The following is a 22,334-nucleotide window of genomic DNA, read 5'->3' as shown; positions in this document are numbered from 1 at the left end:
ATGAGTCATTTCATCAATATGCTTTCTAATTCTAGGTCTTGGAGAAGGGTTAGGATTAGGATTACTACTACTTTCACTTTTACTATTTTTTTTACTGTTTTTTTTAAAAAATACCAAATATATTTTTAGGTGCCATAATTTAAATACGAAATTAAATTAAAAAAAACTAACACAAATAAAATACAAAAATTAACACGTAAAGTAAACACAAAAATTAAGCACTAAAATGATACGCAAAATTATATATTAAAATTAGGATATGGAACGAGTGCATCGTGATTAAATATTGAAACTTGAAGAAATTGCCCAAAATATTGCTCCAAATACTTGACGAATTAATTTGAAGCTTGAAAGTTGCTCTAAAAAATTTGCCCAAATACTTGAAAATTGAAACTTGAAAGTTATTACTTGATACTTGATAGTTGATAGTTGATAGTTGATAGTAACAAAATATAGAATATAGATAGAATATTAGAATGTAAGAGATTTGAGAGAGAAGATTGATTTTTTGTGGGAAAAAATGAAGAAGAATGGGGGTATTTATAGTAGAAAATAGGGCCAAAGTGTAATTTAATAAACTTAGGGGTTATATTAAAAGTTTGGGGGGTTAGGGGGTGTTTCGGGGGGGGGGGGGGGTAGGGGCTGTTTGGACCGTTGGCAACAACTATTTTTGCAATTTAAGCCGCAACGACTAGTTATTTTAAAAAAAAAACTGGCGGGACGGGACGGGACAAACGGGACGAAATGGTCGTCCCGTCCCATCCCGTGTCCCGTTTAACATTGGCTCATCCCATTTAACTTGAAGTGGAACGGGACGGGACTGGGACGGGACGCGACGTCCCGTCCCGTTGGACAACCATAGGTCCAGGCGACCGGATCCGGATCTCCTAAAATTTTTGCCGACCCGTACCACCTAAATTTATTTCGACCCATCAAAAATAACCTAAGGAACAATACTTATCGCCTCGCCATAACCGTTCCTTGTTTTTTGGCGTTTTAGAGCCACAAAATTAAAATTTCGCCGAAACAACCTAAAGAACAATAGTTATCGTCTCGCCATGACCATTCCTCATTTTTTTTTTGCATTTTAGGGCCATAAAATTGTAATTCCGACTGATTTTCAGATTTTCAAGTGCTATATAGCCCACACCATCTGCATTGGTCCGTAAAACCAGACCTAGATCGCCTAAAATTTTATCGGCCCATAAAAAATGACATAAGGAACAATAATCATCGACATGTCCGTTCCTCGTTTTTTGGTGTTTTAGGGCCATAAAATTGGAATTCCGCTCGATTTCTAAATTTTCGTGTGTTGTAACCCACGTCATCTACATGGGTTTGGGAGTCTGGGCTTGGATCGTCTAAAGATTTGTCGGCCCATCAATGACGACCTAAGGAATAATAGTCATTGCTTCGCCATGACCGTTCCTCGATTTTTGGCGTTTTAGGGCCATAAAGATGGAATTTCGCCCGATTTTTAAGTTTTCGTGTGCTATGACCCACACCATTTACATAGGTCCGTGCGACCGGACCTGAATCGTCTAAAATTTCACCGGCCCATCAAAAACGATCTAAGAAACAATAGTCATTGTTTCGCCATGACCGTTCCTCGTTTTTTGATGTTTTAGGGCCATAAAACTAGAATTTCATCAGATTCCTAGATTTTCGTGTGCCCCACGCCAACTGCATGGTTTTGGGCAACCAGACCTGGATCGCCTAAATTTTCCCGGCGCAAAATGACCTAAGGAATAATAATCATCGCTGCAACATGATCATTCCTCATTTTTTAGCGTTTTGGACTATAAAACTGGAACTCCGTATGTTATAGCCCACACCATTTACATGGTCCGGGCGACCGGACCCGCATTGCCTAAATTTTGCCGGCCCATCAAAAACGACCTAAGGAAAATAGTCATCGCTTCGCTATAAATGTTCCTTATTTTTTTTATGTTTTAGGACCATAAAACTAGAATTCCGCCCAATTCTCAAATTTTCATGTGTGATAGCCCACACTATCTATATGGATCCGGGTGACCGGACGCGAACACTTAAAATCTTGCCGACCTATCAAAAACGACCTAAGAAATAATAGTCATCGCCTCGCCATGACCGTTCCTCGTTTTTGGTATTTTGGGGCCATAAAATTGGAATTCCGCCCGATATTTCTATGTTATAGCCCACAACATCTGCATGGGTTCGGGAGACTGGACCTGGATCGCCTAAAATTTTGTCGACCCATCAAAAACGAAATAAGGAATAATAGTCATTGTTTTGTCATGACCGTTTCTCGTTTTTTGGCATTTTAGGGCCATAAAACTGGAATTCTGTCTGATTCTCAGATTTTCGTGCGTGATAGCCTACTTCATCTGTATGGGTCCGGGCGACGGGACTCGCATCGCCTAAAATTTTGCAGGACCATAAAAAATGACCTAAGAAATAATAGTTATCGCCTCGGCATGACCGTTTCTCATTTTTTTGTCATTTTAGGCTATAAAAAATGATTTCAGACAATTCTTATATTTTCAGCCTATGCCATTCGTATGAATTCGGGCGACCGACCCTGAATCTCTAACATTTCGTACAACCCATCAAAAATGACCTAATGAACAATAGTCATTGCTTCGCCATGACCGTTCCTCATTTTTGGTATTTTAGGGCCATAAAATAGGAATTTAGAATGAGTCTCATATTTTCGTATGTTATAGTCCACGCCATCTGCATGAATTCGAGCGATTGGCCTCGAATCTTCTAAAATTTTGCGGGCCCATAAAAAATGACCTAATGAACAATAATAATCGCTTCGCCATGATCGTTCCCCGTTTTTGTATTTTTGGTCCATAAAATAGGAATTAGGATGATTCCTAGATTTTTGTGTGTTATAGTCCGCGCCATCTGCATGAATTCGGACGACCGACCTCGAATCTCCTAAAATTTTGCAGGCACATCAAACATGACCTAATGAACAATAGTCCTCGCTTCTCCTTGACGTTTTTTGTTTTTTTGGCGTTTTAGGGCCATAAAATAGGAATTCAGAACAATTTTCAGATTTTTGTGTGCTATAGTTCACACCATCTACATGAATTCGGGTGACCAACCATGAATATCCTAATATTTTTTGGGTCCATCAAAAGCGACCTAATGAACAATAGTCTTTGCTTAGTCATGACCGTTCCTCGTTTTTTGGCGTTTTAGGGCCATAAACAGGAATTTAGGACAATTTCCAAATTTTTGTATGTTATGCGACTGTCCCGAGTAGCCTAAATTTTTTTGAGCCCATCAGAAACGACCTAATGAATAATAGTCATTGCTTATCCATGATCGTTCCTCGTTTACTAGGAGATTCAAAATAAAAATGAAAAGTCATCACGTGAAAAAGTTATGGGGATTCAACATGTAATATATATACAAAGAAACATAATTAACCTTATATGCACATTATCATTTTTTTTGCCAGGGGGTTGACTGAATCACATTCCGCCCAACTAACTCCACCCCTGGTCCCAGCCTGAACAACGACTTGTCTTAAGACACTGATCTAAAAGTTAGTGCTCCTATATATGATAAATATCATCATCAATGCTAGAACAATAAATGAAAATGAAAGTAATAAATAAGAGTAATTATGACAATTATGCTAAGCTCATAAATTATATTAGTTGTACATAAATTTCAAAAAATCCTCAAAAGTGTTACTGATAGTGTTGCATCTACTATTTCTTTGTGACAATGACATGATATGAGTATACACATTTCAAGTTTCAATTACATTATAGAACTTTCAAGCAGAATACAGTGAGTCCACCTGCACCAAATGTCTAATCCAACAAACATATGGTCCCTTTGCTTTAGTGCTACAACACTAAGTTACCAATACCAAATATTGACATGAAATCCCACTTTGCTTGTATCCAAGAACCTTCATTGTCAAAGAATACGTAAAGAAACAACATTTCACACAGGCGACCAAGGATAATGATTCTTTCAGCCTTGACCAGAGGTATCAGATCCGACCTTGAGAATAGTCCCCTTTGATAGGGAGAGCTAAAACTCCCCATAATGGGCTTTCAACGGTGCGAATCCCGACTACCCGGACCTCAATAGGAGAGCTAAAACTCCCCCATGGTAAGCTTTCTACAATGCAAATCCCGATTAGACAGTAGGTCTGTTTCATCTTTTTAGGTTTATGCTCTACTCCGGATAAAGATCCACCCTATTTGGATTTGAGTTCCGCACGACGGATGGATGAACCCAAAACAAACAAAACAAAACATTTCACATAGAATTCAAATGCTTATCACATGCTATTGATACTATCAACTTTATAGAGTTCCAGAGGCAAAAAACTTCCGAAAACATAAGCTTAAACATTTAGGAATATCACTAAAGACTGTTTTAAACACTCATTCAATTGTCTTTAGGTAAAAAAAATCACCATTGTACTGCATTTGCCTACTTTCCAAGGATTGATTTGATCCACCAAATTCCTTTAGTGTCTTTGGGGGCATCATCATTTTCTGGTGGGGGATTAGTGTGTGGCGTCTTGTGGAGCTTGCTCACATCATAGCCTTCTTCTTTAGCCTTCTCAACAAGCTGGTTGTATATCTCATCATCAAGAGAATTTTGCCTACATAATACCTGCCAACAAACCGCCGCCAGATACATTTCGTTAAGCCAGAAAACAAGAATCCATTAAAAAGATATGCACATTTCATAACCTAACAAACAGAGGGTTTGAAATACACGAATGTTCTATACAACAACAATAACAGACCCAGTGAAGACCCCACTTGGCCCACAAGTCGCAGACGTTACCCCCTACCTCGAGAGGGTAGAGAAGCTGTTTCCAATGGACCCTCGGCTTAGGAAAGATGAAAACTACAAGAATGTTCTATGTGTAACTAAATATACTACTCGCTTTTATACTTATGGAACAAAAGTTTAGGAATTGGATATGAGAGAATGATGCCTAATGTTCTCTTAGCATACGATATTCGTTTCAATACGAAGAGAGAAAGTCAAGACAAGAATTAGTATATAAAATAGAGTCCGCCCTATGCTTTTCTAGTCAGAGCGAGGTAGTCGGATGTAGCTGGTTTTCTGCGAAATAGATCAGTAGAGCATATAATGTCGATGGCACGTCCAAGATCTTAGGAAAGGGGAAGCTCAAATGAGATCAAATGGGATCAGCATGCTGAACGGAAAGATCATTCGCCAAATTTTAACTGCAAAATTGAGATGCCGCAAATTATAATCCAAGTTCTATACCTTTATTGTTTCATGCAACTAAGGTATCAGACTTGGAAGAACTAAAGGTATCACAGACTTGATATAACTCTTCAAGAAAATTACAACTGCAAGCAGATCAACACAACTATGAAAAGAGAAACCAAAATGTTCATAGACTCAGTCATCGGATGCTAGTTTCAATGATCGTCAAATAACAAATGAAATACTACTACTCCGCTATGTTGCTCGGACTCTACGAAAATGTAGCTGGGTGCGTGTTGGATCCTCCAAAAGTAGTGTATTTTAGGAGGATCCGACATGGGTGCGACATCATTTTGGAGAGTCCGCGCAACATAGCTACTAAGAGCCTTCTCAAGTTATAGACCTAGAGCACTACTTCTTTAGCAATTTGTTCATCTCACTATGCATTCACTATTGCATAGATCATACAAATATCTATAAGGAAGGATTTTCTCCTGTCCTTTTTTTCTTCTGGTGGGGGTGGGAGAGAGGGAGGGAAGGTTAAATTTCGAAGGATTTTCTCGGCTTTGCTTCAACCTCTGAATTTCAAAGAAGATACGTGTATCTAAGCAAAATGTGACAATTTCTGTTAATTTCTACTGATACAAACAGATAACAAATGATCAATCTTCTTTGTTTTAGGAGAAGGCCAGATGGTTGAAGTCAAATGCATTCACCCAAATTTCTATTTCAACCTCTGAGATTCTATCCTTATCATCCTATACAAAGAGAGAGATATATATACTATCACTTTTTCATACATTTACCAGGATTTTGAAACTGAAGGAAAAACAACACAAAACAAGACTCACTTTCTGAATCACACAAACAATTCAGTATTCAAAACTCAAAACAATTTGTACATCAAATGGCAAAGAAAATAACTTTGAATATCAAAGGTTAATAGGACTAAACAGTAAAAGTATTGTAAAAGTTTTCCACATTTTTTACCGGCATATCAATCTCTACAAGTCTAAAAACTCCTACAAAATATCAGACCTATAATAAACATATTAACGTGACTAAAACTTAACTAATTGTTATTACCGATATAGATTTTTCTCTTCGCTTGTACCCTATTTTCCGCTAGGTCTGCATAAATTCCAACAGATTATAGATCTCTCAAGACAATTTTTCCACGTGATTTTAAGTCAACTACGCCCCCTTTTAACATAATATCAATCTACATAGTAAAATTTCATCCAATTTTCATATCAATTCAAATGACAATTGACAAAGACAATAACTTTGAATATTAAATCCTTGATGTTCATGTTTGGTGCAGCTTGCCAACACCTTGACTATTCCACCGGTTACCTGCTACCTCCCACCAAGATAACTTTATCCATCAAGGATTAGGCATATTTAAGTCGATCTATTTCACATCTAGTTGATAAAAACTCAACCAATTTTCATATCAAATGACAAATACAATAACTTTGAATAATAAATCCTCGTTGTTCAAGTTCGGAGCGCCTTGCGAGCACCTCGACTATTCCACCAGTTACCTGCTACCTCCCACCAGCACAGAAGTCGGGCAACTCCGCCCATCAAGGCTTACACAAATTTAAGTCTATTTCACATCTACTTAATAAAAATTAACCAATTTTTATATCAAAGAGAAAACACAAAAACTTTAAATATTAAAGGTTGATAGTGCACTTACCCAAAGATAATTCCTACTAGGCTGACCAATCAAAGCATACTGATAATTCTCATCAATATGAAGAACCCAATAATCTCCAGTAACAGGAATAATAGGCAAGAAAGGTGGGACATAAAACTTGACTTTTAATTTAGCCTCATCACTTTTAGGATCAGCTTTATAAGCAGTGCCTTCAATATAACCTCTTTTACCATCACACCATGTCTCATTTAACACATGCACTGTACCATCTGGATTCAGAGTGTAAGTAGCCCTTGTGTTTACACCATTTTTGGGCTGAAATCTTGATGGGAATGAAGCAATTTCATACCATCTTCCCATATACTTTTCTACATCAAGTTTTTTCACTACTTCCATTACTTTTGTTGCCATTTTTTAACAAATGGGGTTTTCAAGATTTTGGGGTTGGAGAAAGAAAAACGGGTTTGGGATCTTTCTGTAGCGAGGATTTTGATTTGCTTTAGGAATTGGTTAGGGTCTTTGAATTGGTATAAAGGAGAAGGGTGAAATTCTTATTATGGGACAGACGTGGATATTTAAGGACCTTACATTTTAAGTTAAAAATATATACTTATCTAGCAGATTTTTGTCGGTCGGTTCGGACCTCCACTTAGTTTTACCCAAGCTTCATCCTGGTCATGGATAGATCACCGAGGTTCGGGTCCATAAGCAGTAACAATTATCCTATGAAGATTCGTTTTCGCTACGGCTCCGATGGGTTCCCTTAACCAAGCCACTGCCTATGAGTCGCCGACTCATTCTTCAATAGGCATGCGATCAAAGTTTAAGCTTTACGACAATGTAAAAGATATTTACTATATCATTCCACCTCTAATGATTTACGTTATATGTAAAATAATTAATTTAGAAATTATTTTATATTATTCAATAAATTTTAATAGTATGTTGCATATAATATACGTTAAATTGTCGATTAATATTTTAAGATGTTTAGCTGTAATTACCGTCTAATTCATGCATATCTTGATTATTCATTTTCTTTTAAGAACATTGCTCGTTCATTCAGTTGCTCGTAAACTCGCAGTTATCACCCACCACATATACTGAATAACTTTGTCCATAAACTTAGACTGATAAATTACTCCACTTATTCTTTTGGCTTATGTTGCAATTTGAAATATGATCTCCCAAAATCTTTATTACAATTGTATTGACTAATAGTCCACACCTGTGAGGATATGAACGAGAAGTATAAGAAGAGAGCCTCGAATCACGAAATGAAAATATTTCTTCAAGTTAATTTTTAATTTAAAATTTGTCTTAATAATATAGACTCAGTTAAAGTGAAACAAATTTAAATAACCTATCAGACCATAACAAGATTGAAATTGAGCTGTAGTTGATTCATTGAGTTAATTTCTTCTATAGTATTACGTATAGTGGCGAAGCCGGGATTTGAAGCTGACGGGTTCGTAATTTTATTCTTTCTAACTTACTGGGTTCTAAATAAATAATTTATGTATATTCAATGAAATTTCCAGGGCAAATATAGAGTTTGGACCAAAGCTACTGGGTTCGGCTGAACCCGTACGAAGCTCTAGCTCCGCCCCTGATTACGTAAGTTACATACTACTAAAGGAAAATGGTATTTGTTTGAATATGCTACATTTGCTACAAAATCTGCTGTTATTGAAATAAACCAAAAATAGTAATATTAATACTAATACAGTTTTATTAGTGACCTACAATGTAAAAAACTCTATTTTTTAGATGGCCTCTACCATTAGCTTTGAGCAAATTATTTTACCAAATTAGTTTTCACAAAATGCTTTTTGATTGATAGTCATTTTAACATCCAGAGTAACATCAGCAAAATTATTCCTAGCTCCAAAATCTTTCTGATGAAACATGTATAGCTTAATTTCAAATATTTCTAATCTAAAATTATTTCCAGAAAAACTAGACCCAAAAAAAGTAAAAAAAAAAAAACAAGTTGAAGATGAGGCTCGGATTTTCGCCTACTTAATTTATTTATTTTTTTCCTTAAAAAAAAAAAAGAAGGAAAATTGACACTGCCATGGTTGCCATCATTGGTTGCGCCTTATAAGAAATACCTTCTGATAGGAGGAAAGATCATTGTTAAACACAACAGATAACCATTTAACTTCAGCAATCAAATATATAGGCTAGCACAAAACGAACTTAGATTTGTACTATGAAATCATGAGAACTAATAGAGTTTTGAGCTTCAAAAAATTTTCATACAATTTATCAGTCGACGCAGATGCAAATGCAAATAAAATTTGCTGTATAATACACTCCTATTACAACTAATTCAAATGACATGATTGATTTGATGATCATCACCCAGTGGATATGTCAACAGATATATCATTCATGTTAATCAACACTATGTCTCCTGGAAACAGCCTCTCTGCCCTTCGGGGTAGGGGTAAGGTCTGCGTACATATTACCCTCCCCAGACCTCACTTGTGGGATTATACTGGGTCGTTGTTGTTGTTGTTGTTAATCAACACTATTGGGTGATTAAAAGAAAGATCATGGTGCAATTGATAGCAAATAAGATTCAAAAAGAAAGCAATAGCTCTGAACTTCAGTAGCTAAGAATCAGAGAATTGCATCTTCGAGGCCTCATGCAAGTAGTCAAGCTGAGGCAAATGCGACATGACGTGCGACTCCCATCAGGATGCAGTATAAGCTGGTTTTCCTTCTGGATGCCTATAAACTGCCATTCCATCTATAATTGAATTAGTTGGTATTCAAGAGTACTGATTAATGATATCAATAGCTGCACAAATTTACTCTGTAACATGCTTTGCGATAGCAGTTCAATTATAGAATACGTGAACCAAAATTTCAGCACAACATAGACGTATTAATCATAAAGTAGTACTGCAATATTATTCAGTTTGAAGATATTCCAAGATGTAGTTCAAAAAGTTTTGGCCAAATTGACCTTAAATAAAAACACAAGCAAATTGGAGAAGGTAAAATTTATTACCAAATTGGAGAAGGTAAAATTTATTACCTTTTCATGCGGGCAGATCCAATTACCATCAACCCAATCAAGACCGAATTTTAAGTCCGAAGGAGAAAACTCAAGATCCTCATCCAGATCAATGAAAGCCACTAGAACTGGCAATAAAACAAATGCTTGTACTCAACGCAGAAACTCCATTTCCCTTTAGGATTTAGAGTTGGAAGCCGGAGCTGTTGATTTCCGTGGTTCCACAATGAAGGTAATCTAAATCTATTTCCAGAAAGACTAGTAAAAAAATTGTAAATAAACTACATTAAGAATGAGGCTCAGATTTTCGCCTATTTAATCAAAAAAAGAAAAGGAAAAAAGAACAGAGCTAACACTGCCATGGCTGCACAATCTACGGTTGCCTTATAAGAAAGACCTTCCGATTGGACTCACCAAGCCAGGCCAAGAATCAACTCTAATCTTCTTCACTTTTCATTTTCAATTGTATATAATCTTCACTGCCTCTGAAACTTCAAGTATTCAAGATTGAAACAAAGGCATGAAAGTTTGAATATAGCGTAGATAACTGCAGCAACAACTAGCTTCAATATCAAACTGGTTAAAGACAGTATGAATCCTTAATATTCACTTCCTTTCTCTTTCGACTTGTTTCATATCTTTTGAAATGAGGATTCTTCCTGATATTATGCAGAAGAAAGAACATGAACGTACAAAGAATGAAAGAAAAAAGCTCAGATTTGCATAAAGATCTATCAGAAAAAAGGGCTAATCCACCATGGCTGAAAAAGGCAGATGCCTTTCTGAGAGAGCACATAAAGAACCAACCTCAGAAATTCCCATGCCTTTGCTCAGCCAATCTGGTCTTAAAGCTTCCTGGAGAATATCATCACAGCCTCATTCACAAAGTTTAGGGTTTAGGATTCTGAGTTTTCCCGGACAAGTTTAGCGGGGCAAAATATGTATTTTCTCTTGAAGGACTGTTAAACTTTCTCTTTATAACAAAACTACAGGAAAATTCATTAGCTAAATTGAACTTCAGAGAAACAGAGTACCCACCCTTAAAAAATCTCAACCTTCCTCCGAGTTCCATAAAAATCCCCGTTCTTTGAACACAAAAAGATATTTGGGAGGCTCAGATTGACCTTTTCTCAGACATAAGCTAAACCCCGCCGTGGCTGCCAGCTTAACAAGCCTTTGCAAGACACAGAAACAAAAAATAGCTTCAATATCCACAAGACCACCAAAGAGATGCCCCCCCAAGATATAGCAAAGCTCAGCTCAACCATCTGATGAGTAAAGAATGAAAATCTTCACTGCCTAAGTGAACTTATTTTGCTAAAGAGTGGTTTGAAATTGGGAAATTTTGAGTGGATCATTGGCTGCTAAGAATGACAGAGGGGCAACCACTCACAAAACTCTCCGCAACTCTCTCAATCCAGCAGCCTCAGACATAAATTAATGAAACTTTTGCCATTTTTGTTTCATCTTTTGCTTCATCTATTTGCTGAAACAGTTTCCTCCATGTCAAATACAGCCAGAGTCAAATATAAGGGACAATTGAGGCTCAGATCTTATTCATGTTCACGCAAAGAAAGTCCAGCCACGCCATGGCTGCAATACCCCCAGTTGCATGTAAGAAAATACATGCATCTGGGTCATTGCCCAGCCAAGCTACATGCCGGTTACTCTCGATGCCCAATTACTAGCTCAGAAGGATAGATTGAAAGATCATCACTGCCTCGATAAGGGACCATTTTGGACATTTTCTCATGATATGTAAATATATATATATGTATATACACATATATGTATGTATGTATATGTATATATGTATGTATGTATGTATATGTATATATATATACACATATATGTATATAGGTATGTAGTATACAGACAATATACATGAGCATCATGTACATAAGAGGCTCAGATTTCAATTGAATCAGGTAGTGGGTTTAATCAGAAACCGCCATTGCTGCAACCTTCCCACGTTACCCCGCCAAGATATGGCTGTTATCATCTCAACGCCTAACCCAAATTGCTCAAAAAAGAAAACGGCATTACAATCACAGCATAAATTCTCCCTGTCCTTACATTGATCTCTTGCTGTTTGGTTCATAAAACAGCCCAAGGTTGTATTATCAATATGCGCCGAATATCGGACCAGACAATCAATATCATCACTGCCTCTTTCCAAAAACGGGAACTTTTCAATAAGAGCCTGTTTGGAGAATTTCAAAAAAAACAAGTGGAAATTTCAGATCTGTGGATGTTTTGGACCAAAAACATTTGGTCTAAGCTAGCTCAGAAATATCAGAACATTGAATAGTACTACTGTTATCAGCATCACATTTGCAGAGGGTTGTTGGTTTGGTTGATGGAGAAATCATAGGCCAAACCAGGGGGCAACCACCCTCCAAGGAATTCCCTTTTCTCCCTGTTGGCCTCGTTCTTCATACTGGGCTGAGCCTCATTAATCTGTAGACTGTAAGATGCTATCACTTTTCGTCTTTCTTCAAATAGGAGTCCTAAAACCGTTATATGTGCACTTCGCCGACGTACATACTCTAAAAGGACTGTTGGTTAGAGCAAAGGAGAAATCATTGGCATATCGGAGATGGTCAACCACCCTTAGACATCCTCATTTTTCTCTGTTGCCTCATTTTTTTTTGAGCTAAACTGAAATGGTTTCCCATTTGGTTCAAATCCTGCAAATTCCACAATGACTCATCGCAGTTCAGGCTCAGATATGTGTAAAATGGGGGCAAAGAGAAGATGACAACGCCATGGCTGCAAAACCAGTTGCCTGATCCGGGTTTGCCCCGCCAAGATACAAGTCTGTTTTTCTCCATGCCCCGAATTTCAGCCCAGATTAGCAAATATATCAAAACTGCCTCTCTGGAAAGACAGAAACTTTTCCATAGCAATTTGGACAGTTTCAAGGCACATAAATTGGAACAGAGGGAGTACTACTACTGCTGCTATCAGCATTGCATCAATGGCACAGATATTTGCCTTCTTTTATGGGAAAATTTCACAAATATACCAACAACAACAACAAACCCAGTGGAATCCCACAAGTGGAGTTTGGGGAGGGTAGTGTGTACACACACCTTACCCTTACCCCTACCAGGTGGCGGTAGAGAGGCTGTTTTCGATAGACCCTCGACTCAAAGCAACAACAAAAACAACAAGGGTATTGAGGCTCAGATACTGCATTTCAGAAATTTGAGGCTCAGATACTGCATTTTGCACGGACAAAGTGAACGCAACTACGCCATGGCTGCAAAATACCAGTTGCATGCACAACAAGGGAATTGCCAGGCCAAGATACGGATTGTCCACCATGTCCAATTTGTTTAGCCCAGAAAGTGAAAGAATATTATCATCACTGCCTCTTTTGTAAAATTATTCCGAAGGAGGAAAAAGAAACACACATACACAGAGGTCCATGGCTTAAGCTGTACACTGAAAAAGCATATGATGTTTCTCTGCATTTCATGAACAGGGCCTGTTGGTTTGGTAGCTACAGAAAATCATTGTCATAACAGAGAAGGGCAACCACCCTTAACAGAAAATCCCTTCACTCTGTTAGTCTCATTTCTCTTTCCGGGCCAACTTTTTTTTAGGAAAATTCTCGGCTCTCACCTGATTCTGAACTTTCTTCTTCTCAGAGTTGTACATCAGTAACCAAATACTGATGTTTTCCATCATACCAAAGACGCCCTTTTAAAATAACAATACAATACACTGGGTAACAACCATCCAAACAAGCTATAAGAGTAAAATGGAGGCTCAGATCTGTTGATAAGACAAGAGAATGAAGACATCGCCATGACTGCAAACACCGGTTGCATGACACAAAGATCACTTGTCATCCGGTTTGCCCAGCCAAGATACGAGTCCCTTTACTTCTCTTGACCAATTGATTAGCTCATGAAAGAAGAGAAGACAGTATCATCACAGCCTCAAAATTCTCGCTTTTGCTTAAAAAGCTATGTAATTTCACAAATATACCAACTGGGAAAAGAAAAAAAAGGAAGAGGGTTGTTGGTTTGGTTGGGGGGGAAATCATAGGCCAGCCAGAGAGGGCAACCACCCTCGAAGAAATCCATTTTCTCTCTGTTGGACTCATTCTTCCTTCCGGGCCAATTCTCACTGCTGTGCAAAAGACTCCCAGAAAGAAGCAATCATCATAGCCCACTTCAGGTGATCTGTGAGGGAGATTTGCACATATATGATCATTATTAAACACCTGCTCTCAAAAGGGACATAAGGTGAAATTTTCTGGATCTATGAAGTTCAGCATCAGTCGTGGATTTCAAATACAAACCCATAAAAGTGGATATTTGTGTAAATCAGCAGAAGCAGAGAAAAGAAGAGCAAAGCCCTTTTTAGAGAAGTAAATACTCAAGGGGTGTCGTTGGAATGGTTTATCATATTCCTTTTCTTGTTCTTTTTTTCTCAAAGGGCTGTTGGTTTTATGAATGGAGAAATCACGGGACATAGCAAAGAGGGGCAAACACCTTTGTGCTGATTTGCCTTAAGAACGCAGCCACACAAGAGCAGAGTAGTCGCAGATAGATAGAGAGACAGAAGAGACATACAATACATGTATATATATACACACACACATCATAGATATGCAAAAAGGGCTGTTGATTATAGCCACAAAAAAGAAATCATAGGCATGCTGGAGATGGTCAACCACCCTGAAAAAATCCAATTTTTTCTCCGATTGCCTCATTTATTAGCTAAAATTTTGACGGAGAACTGTATCTGAAATGGGATGTTCATGAAAAACTGAAGAACCCAATTTGGTTTTTCAGTTCCAGAGAACGGCCGTCCAATTCAAGATCATCAAATGGTTGCCCTAAAAGTTTTAGGGCCCAGATTTTGCTTTTCTATGAACAAGCAAAGAGACAGCAACACACGTCATGGCTGCAGATACCGGTGTGCAAATGATGCCATACCAGGTCGCCCTGCCAAGATACCAGTCAGATTTTCTCAGCACAGTAAAGTGGGGGAAGTGCACAGATAGCCGTTTTCAGGACCCCTATTTAAAGACTGGAAATTGAGGCTCAGATATGTGTAAAATGGGGGAAAGAGAAGACGACAACGCCATGGCTGCAAAATGAACCAGTAGCATGATCCGAGTTTGCCCCGCCAAGATTCGGGTTTTCTCCATTTCTCGAATAATAACCAGCTTAGCAATCTCATCACTGCCTCTTCGGAAAGATGAAAACTTTGGCATAGCAATTTGTGGACAGTTTCAGGACACATAAATGAACGGAGAGAATACTATTGCTATCAGCATCACATCAATGGCAACTGATATTTTCCTTCTCTTTTGGTCAACTAAACCGAACCATGAACACCCCTAAATATACCAATTGGAAAAAAAAAAAAAAAAAAAGAGGGTTGTTGGTTTGGTTTATGCAGAAATCATAGGCCAAACAGAGAGCGCAACCACCCTCCAAGAAATCCTTTTCTCTCTGTTGGCCTCATTCTTCTTTCTGGGCTAACTCTCATCTCATTTTGCTCATTAGAGATGATTTGGATGAAAGATTTTGAGGCTCAGATCTGTGATTTAACTCGGGCACTGAGATATTTGACACTGCCATGGCTGCAAACCTTATAATATGGATTGCCCCACCAAGATACGGGCCTGAAACAACAATGCCCGATGCCATTTGCTTAGTAAAATTATCATCAAAGCCCCATTATTTTCCCTTTTCCATTTCAAGTTGTATGCTTTTGCTGTTGTTTTGCCATGGAAACGCAGCCGCAGCCTCTGAGGAACAGACTGTAACAGTTACAGAAAACAGAGGGAAAATGATCAAAATGATCCTTAATATATGGGGGTTGGTTACATAAACACATGCATAAACAAAAAGAGCTCTTGGCTAGAGCTAAAAGAAAATAGAAATCACAGGCACGCCAGAGATGGTCAACCACCCTGAAAAATCCCCATTTTTCTCCAACTGCCTCATTCGTTGAGCTAAGAAATTGATAGAGAACCACATCTGAAATGGGGTGCGTTAAAGAAAAACTGAAGAACCCAAGTGGGTTTCCAGTTCCCGAAAACGACCATCCATTTAAGACCATCAAAGGTTGCCGTAGATTTTGGGACACAGATTTTTTTGTATATGAATATGCCTAGAGAAAGCGACACATGCCATGACTGCAGACACCAGTTTGCAAATGATGCCATACTGGGTTGCCCTGCCAAGATACAGGTCGGATTTTCTCAATGCTGAGAGTAGGTAGCTCAGAAAGAAGCAATCATCACAGCATATATCCGTATCCTCTTTGTGCAAATCAGTTGTGGCCTTCTAAATACAAGGCCATAAGGGTGGCTATCTGTGTAAATCAGTAGTGATCGCAGCAGAAGCAGAGGAAGTGGCTATTTGCTTGTTTCTTTTTTTACTTCAAGGGTTGTTGGTTTCATGAATGGAGAAATCATGGTCATAGCAGAGAGGGACAACCACCCTTCACAGAAAATCCCATCTCTCTCTGATATCTCACTCTTCCTTTCTGGGCTAAACTTATAATAAGTGTTCCGCCAAACCCTCGGTGTTTTAACTTTTCTGATACCTCATTCTTATGATCCGGAGCTTGAGTTAAAATTTAGAAGCAGACATTAATGGATCTCAATGACAACCTTAATTTATACCACGATCCATAGGTCCATCACTTTTCCTTATCAAAAAAATGACAACCTTAATTTGAACAGGGTCTGGTCTATGGGCTCGTACCACTGTATCCTTGACTTCTAATGGATTCAAAGAACAAGAGTACCCATTTCGATTCCCAGAATTTGAGGCTCAGAACTGCATTTATATCAGGCAAAAAGAAGTCAACCATGCCATGGCTGCAAAATCACTGGTTGCATGCAAAAGAGAGAACCTCAAATGCCGACCATCCAGTGATTTGCCAGGCCAAGATACGGGTCAAGTTGTCCAAGTCCCTGATTCAGCTAGCCCAAAAAGTGAAACATCATCATCACTGCCTCTTCTGTACAATTGCTCAAGAGGAGGAAAAACAAACACACGTGCTATGCACAACACTGACTGACCATGTTGCTCCTTTTAGACTCATCTCATACGAATATTACAAAACATGGTCATAAAAAGAACGAAAGGAAAGAACCACCCATTGTAGAACTAAACTCCAAACAGAAAAGAGGCTCAGATTTGCCTAAAAATCTATCAGAACAAAGAGGTAATCCACCATGGCTGCCAAAAGCTGACGCCTTTGTGAGAAGCACATAAGAAACTACCTCACAAATTCCCGCCTTTGCCTAGCCAAGAAACAAATCAGCTCAAAAATCTGATTTTCAAGCTTCCGGGAGAACATCATCGTAGCCTCATTCACAAAGTTCAGGGTTAAGGATTCAGGTTTTCCTGGACAAGTTTAGGAAGCAGAATATGTATTTTCCCTTATTGCCATAACCATGGCTATCGTCGTCGTCATCATCACCAACAACATAATTGGTATTAGCTGATGAAAGGGTTGTTAATCTTTATCTTTGTAACAAAAGTACTGGAAAATTCATCGGCTATACTGAACTTCAGAGAAAGAGACTAACCACCCTTAGAAAATCTCAATCTTTCTCGACTTCCACCACAAAAAGCCTCATTCTTTAACATGCAGATACTTGAGAAGCGTGGTGGCCCCACGACCCACAGGTCACATGATCGAAACCTCGCTTTGATATTCAGTAGCAAGTTTTGCTTGCCTCTCTACCTTTACAAAATGGGGGTAAGGTCTACATACACACTAACCCCCAAACCCCACACTTGTGGGATTTCACTTGGTTTGTTGTTATACTTGGGAGGCTCAGACTTTCCTCTTCTCAAGCACAAGCTAAACTCCGCCATGGCTGCAAGCTTAATGAGAAGCCTTTGTGAGACACGGAAACAAAAATAGCTCACATATCTCACAAGACCAACCAAAAGCTGCCACGCCAAGATATAGCAAAGCTCAACCAATTGATGAATAAAGAGTGAAAATCTTCACTGCCTAAGTGAACTTAATTTGCTAAATATTAGTTGGAAATTGGGGAACATTTGACTGATCACTGGCTGATAAGAATAACAGAGAGGGGCAACCACTCAAATAACTCACCAAAACTCTCTAAATCCAGCAGCCTCAGACTTAAACTAATGAGATTTTTGCCATTTCCGTATCGCCTTCCGCTTCAAATTCCCAAAATTATTCATGTGAAAGGTCTTATTTGTAGAAATGACACCATGGTAGCCACTTCGAGGGCTGCTTCACTGAAACAATTTCCTCCATATCAAATACACCCAAAGTAAGATATAAGTGACAACTGAGGCTCAGATCTGTATTTATGCCAGACAAAGAAAGTCCTGACACGCCATGGCTGCAAATATCCCCCGGTTGCATGCAATTTTTTACAAATCACAAGTATCAGGGTCATCGCCCTGCCAAGATACGGGTCGGGTCTCTCAATGCTCAATTAATAACTCAGGATCATCACTGCCTAGATAAGGGACCATTTTGGACATTTTCTCATGATATGTTTGCATGTGTATCTATATATGTAATATACAGACAATATAATGTGCATCATGTACTTAACGAGGCTCAGATTTCAATTTACTCGGGCATTGAGTTTATCAAAAACAGCCATTGATGCTCCCTCTCCGGGTTACCCTGCCAAGATACAGCTCTTATCATTTCAACGCGTAAATTAAATTGCTAAAAAAAAAAGGAATTATCATCATAGCCATAAATTTTCCCTCTTCTTACATTGATTTCTTGCTATTTGGTTAATAAACACAGCAATCAACAAAAGAAAAAGAAGAAGATGCAGCTGCAACAGCATAGAAAACATGTATATTTAAAAAATAACATGGGTTTTCACACGACGAGGTCTTGGGTTCAAGTCCTAAAAGTCCACAAAAACTAGTTGAAGATTGAGTCTCAGACCTGCAAAAGAATGGGGTAAAGAGAAGGCGACAATGCCATGGCTGCAAAAGAACCAGTTGCATGCGACAGAGAAGGCCTCAATCTCAAACCATCCGGGTTTACCATGCCAAGGTATGGGTCAGACTGTCTCCATGCCCCCGAATATCAGCCCAGTATTAGCAATATCATCACTGCCTCTTTTGAAAAGTTGAAACTTTTCCACAGTAAACACATCTGGACAATTCAAACAATCTTTGATAAACAAACACTAAGATCAGAGGATGTTTGGTTTTACCTCAGAGAAATCAGAAACAGTAGTAGTTGTACTTTTGAAGAGGGTTGTTGGTTTGGTTAATGGAGAAATCATAGGCCAAGCAGAGGGGGCAACCACCCTCGGAAGAATTCCCTTTTTCTATCTATTGGCCTCATTCTTCGTTCTGGGGTGAACCTCCATTTTGTGAAGTAAAACACTCTCTGATTTATAAGAGAGAATTTAACCGAAGAGACCCCTTAAGTCTGCACTTAAGAAACTAATCCTCCCTCCTCTATGCTTCGCCTGAAAAAGCAGACATGCAGAGGCAGAGTAGTCGTAGATAGATAGACAGACAGAAAGAAAGAAACAGACATACAATACACATATATACACACAATCATACATATGCAAAATGGGCTGTTGATTAGAGCAAAAAAGAATTCACTGGCATGTTGGAGATGGTCAACCACCCTGAAAATCCCCATTTTCTCCAATGGCCTCATTTTTTAGCTAGAAATTTCAAGGAGAGCAGCATCTGAAATGGGGTGTTCAAGGAAAAACTGAAGAACCCAACAGTGTGTTCCGGTTCCAGAGAACGGCCATCCATTTAAGAGTCAAGACATCAAATGGGTGTTCTATGAACTACGCAAAGAGAAAGCGACACATGCCATGACTGCAGACACCGACTAGCAAATGATGTCAAACCGGGTTGCCCGAGATACAGGTCGGATTTTCCCAACGCTGTAAAATAGGGGAAGTGCATAAATAGCCGCTTTTAGGACCCTATCTAAAGAGCAATTGGAAGTTGAGACTCAGATCTGCTTGAAATGGGGCAAAGAGAAGGCTACAATGCCATGCAAAAGAACTGGTTGCATGTGAAAGAGAAACCCGAATCACAAGCCATCGGGATTTGCCATGCCAAGATACGGGGTGGATTTTCTCCATGCCTCAGCCTAGATTAGCAATATCATTCCTGCCTCTTCTGGAAAATGTTAACTTTTCAAGAATAGCCTGTTTGGACAACTTCAGCAGCGTGTGTTTAATAGACACAGTTTGGCACGAGTTCAGGTGGTCTATGAACCACCCTTAGTCAGGTGTCGAAATGAAAATTTCCGGCAAGTTTGAGGGGCCGTCGATGTATTCAGCCATTTCAGAAAGACTTGAGGCTCCGATAAGTAATTGATCTCAGGCAATGAGTTCTTTGACACTGCCATGGCTGCAAACCCTATAATACGGGCCGCCCCGCCAAGATACAGGCCTGAAACTACAACGCCAGGTTCCATATGATCAATAACAATCAATCATCACAGCTCCATCATTTTCCTTTTCAATGTTTCTGCTGTTGCTTTGCCATAGATTGTAGCCTGTGAGGAACATAGCATAACAATAACAGAAAACACAGAGAAAATAATCAAAATAGTCCTCAATGTATGGCGTTTGGTTAAACACACACACACATAATCAACAACAGTTGTTTTTTAGAACTAAAACACACTCCCCAACACACACATAATCAACAGTTGTTTTTCAGAACTAAATTAAACTAGAAATCATAGGCATGCCGGAGATGGTCAACCACCCTAAATGATCCCTTTTTTCCCCAATTGCCTCATTCTTTTAGCTAGAAGTTTGATGTGAATAGCAACAAGGTTTCAAGAGAAACTGAATAACCCAAATGGGTTTCACCAATCGAGAGATGCTGGGTTCGAGTCCCCAAAAGTCCAGATCTTGGTTAGAGTCCCTAGAAGTCCAGATGTACTAGTTGGAAGTTGAGGCTCAGATCTGCGTAAAATGGGGCAAAGAGAAGACGACAACACACCATGGCTGCAATAGAACTGGTTTGCCCTACCAAGATACGGGTCGGATTGTCTTCAACCCCGATTTATCAGCCCAGATTAGCAATATCATCACTGCCTCTTTGGAGAGATTGGAACTTTTCCGTAGTAGGCGTTTGGACAATTTCAAGCAATTTTTGACAAACAAATGCCAAGATTAGAGGATATATATCTGGCTTAAGCTCAGAGAGGTCAGAAAACATGTACTAGTATTTCTGAAGAGGGTTGTTGGTTTTTTATTGATGAAGAAATCATAGGCCAAACAGAGGGGGCAACCACCCTCCAAGAATTCCCTTTTCTCTCTGGTGGCATCATTCTTCTTACTGGGCTGAACTTCCATTTTTGTGTAGTAAAACACTCTATAATAAGAGAATCTAATGGAAGCCTGTAGTCAAGAAAATAACCCTCCTTTTCTATGTCTTTTTGCTGCTTTGCTTGAAAATCCTTTTCTCGTTTGGGTTTCACCAAACGAGAGATGCTGGGTTCGAGTCCCCAAAAGTCCAGATCTTGGTTAGAGTCCCGAGAAGTCCAGATGTACTAGTTGGAAGTTGAGGCTCAGATCTGCGTAAAATGGGGCAAAGAGAAGACGACAACACGCCATGGCTGCAATAGAACCGGTTTGCCCTACCAAGATACGGGTCGGATTGTCTTCAACCCCGATTTATCAGCCCAGATTAGCAATATCATCACTGCCTCTTTGGAGAGATTGGAACTTTTCCGTAGTAGGCGTTTGGACAATTTCAAGCAATTTTTGACAAACAAATGCCAAGATTAGAGGATATATATCTGGCTTAAGCTCAGAGAGGTCAGAAAACATGTACTAGTATTTCTGAAGAGGGTTGTTGGTTTTTTTATTGATGAAGAAATCATAGGCCAAACAGAGGGGGCAACCACCCTCCAAGAATTCCCTTTTCTCTCTGGTGGCATCATTCTTCTTACTGGGCTGAACTTCCATTTTTGTGTAGTAAAACACTCTATTATAAGAGAATCTAATGGAAGCCTGTAGTCAAGAAAATAACCCTCCTTTTCTATGTCTTTTTGCAGCTTTGCTTGAAAAGGCAACCATGCAGGAGCACAGTATTAACAAGTATTAACAAATAGAGAGACAGATGTATGCATACTCAGAAAGGGCTATTCCTTTGGAGCAACATAGAAATCCTTGGCATGTGGAGAAGGTCAATCACCCTGAAATCACCATATTTCTCCAATTGCCTCATTTTTTAGCTAAAAATTAGATGGAGAACTGCATCTGATAATTGGGTGTTCAAGAAAAAACTGAAGAACCCAACAATGTTTTCCGGTTCAGAGAACGACCATCCATTCAAGACCATCAAATGGTTGTCATAAAACTTTTAGGGCTCAGATTCTTCTTTTTTATGAAACTGCAAAGAGAAACGGACCACGCCATGGCTGCAGACACCGGTT

The 22,334-nt window shown here is 38.9% G+C and overlaps 1 protein-coding gene and 1 long non-coding RNA gene across 3 annotated transcripts; both read right to left on the bottom strand.

Moving 5' to 3' along the window:
• Positions 1 to 4,277: 4,277 nt before the first annotated feature.
• On the bottom strand, positions 4,278 to 7,422 carry LOC107810598 (temperature-induced lipocalin-1). Its single transcript, XM_016635392.2, has 2 exons — positions 6,914 to 7,422; positions 4,278 to 4,635 (listed from the first exon to the last, which is right to left on the bottom strand). Exons 1-2 carry the CDS (start codon positions 7,283 to 7,285, stop codon positions 4,450 to 4,452), a joined length of 558 nt encoding a protein of 185 aa, XP_016490878.1. The 5' UTR covers positions 7,286 to 7,422; the 3' UTR covers positions 4,278 to 4,449.
• A 1,647-nt stretch (positions 7,423 to 9,069) lies between these two features.
• On the bottom strand, positions 9,070 to 15,303 carry LOC107810597 (uncharacterized). Of its 2 annotated transcripts, none has more exons than XR_001653684.2 (2): positions 9,924 to 15,303; positions 9,070 to 9,620 (listed from the first exon to the last, which is right to left on the bottom strand). It is a non-coding gene; the product is annotated as an uncharacterized LOC107810597 (long non-coding RNA). The 2 variants fall into 2 exon arrangements; XR_001653685.2 differs by having other exon boundaries at positions 9,070 to 9,632; positions 9,924 to 15,300.
• Between the last annotated feature and the right edge of the window lie 7,031 nt (positions 15,304 to 22,334).

This window comes from Nicotiana tabacum, chromosome 8, assembly GCF_000715075.1.
Source record: "Nicotiana tabacum cultivar K326 chromosome 8, ASM71507v2, whole genome shotgun sequence".
NCBI lineage: Eukaryota > Viridiplantae > Streptophyta > Magnoliopsida > Solanales > Solanaceae > Nicotiana > Nicotiana tabacum.
Note: the sequence above shows the minus strand (reverse complement) of the source record. Positions and strands in the feature narration are given on the sequence as shown.

Bases quoted from the DNA above. Each gene is read 5' to 3' on its own strand.
- LOC107810598 (XM_016635392.2), bottom strand. From the start codon at position 7,285: ATGGCAACAAAAGTAATGGAAGTAGTGAAAAAACTTGATGTAGAAAAG. The intron at 4,636-6,913 runs GTAAGTGCACTA...GTTTGTTGGCAG, and splicing joins CTAGTAGGAATTATCTTTGG to GTATTATGTAGGCAAAATTC.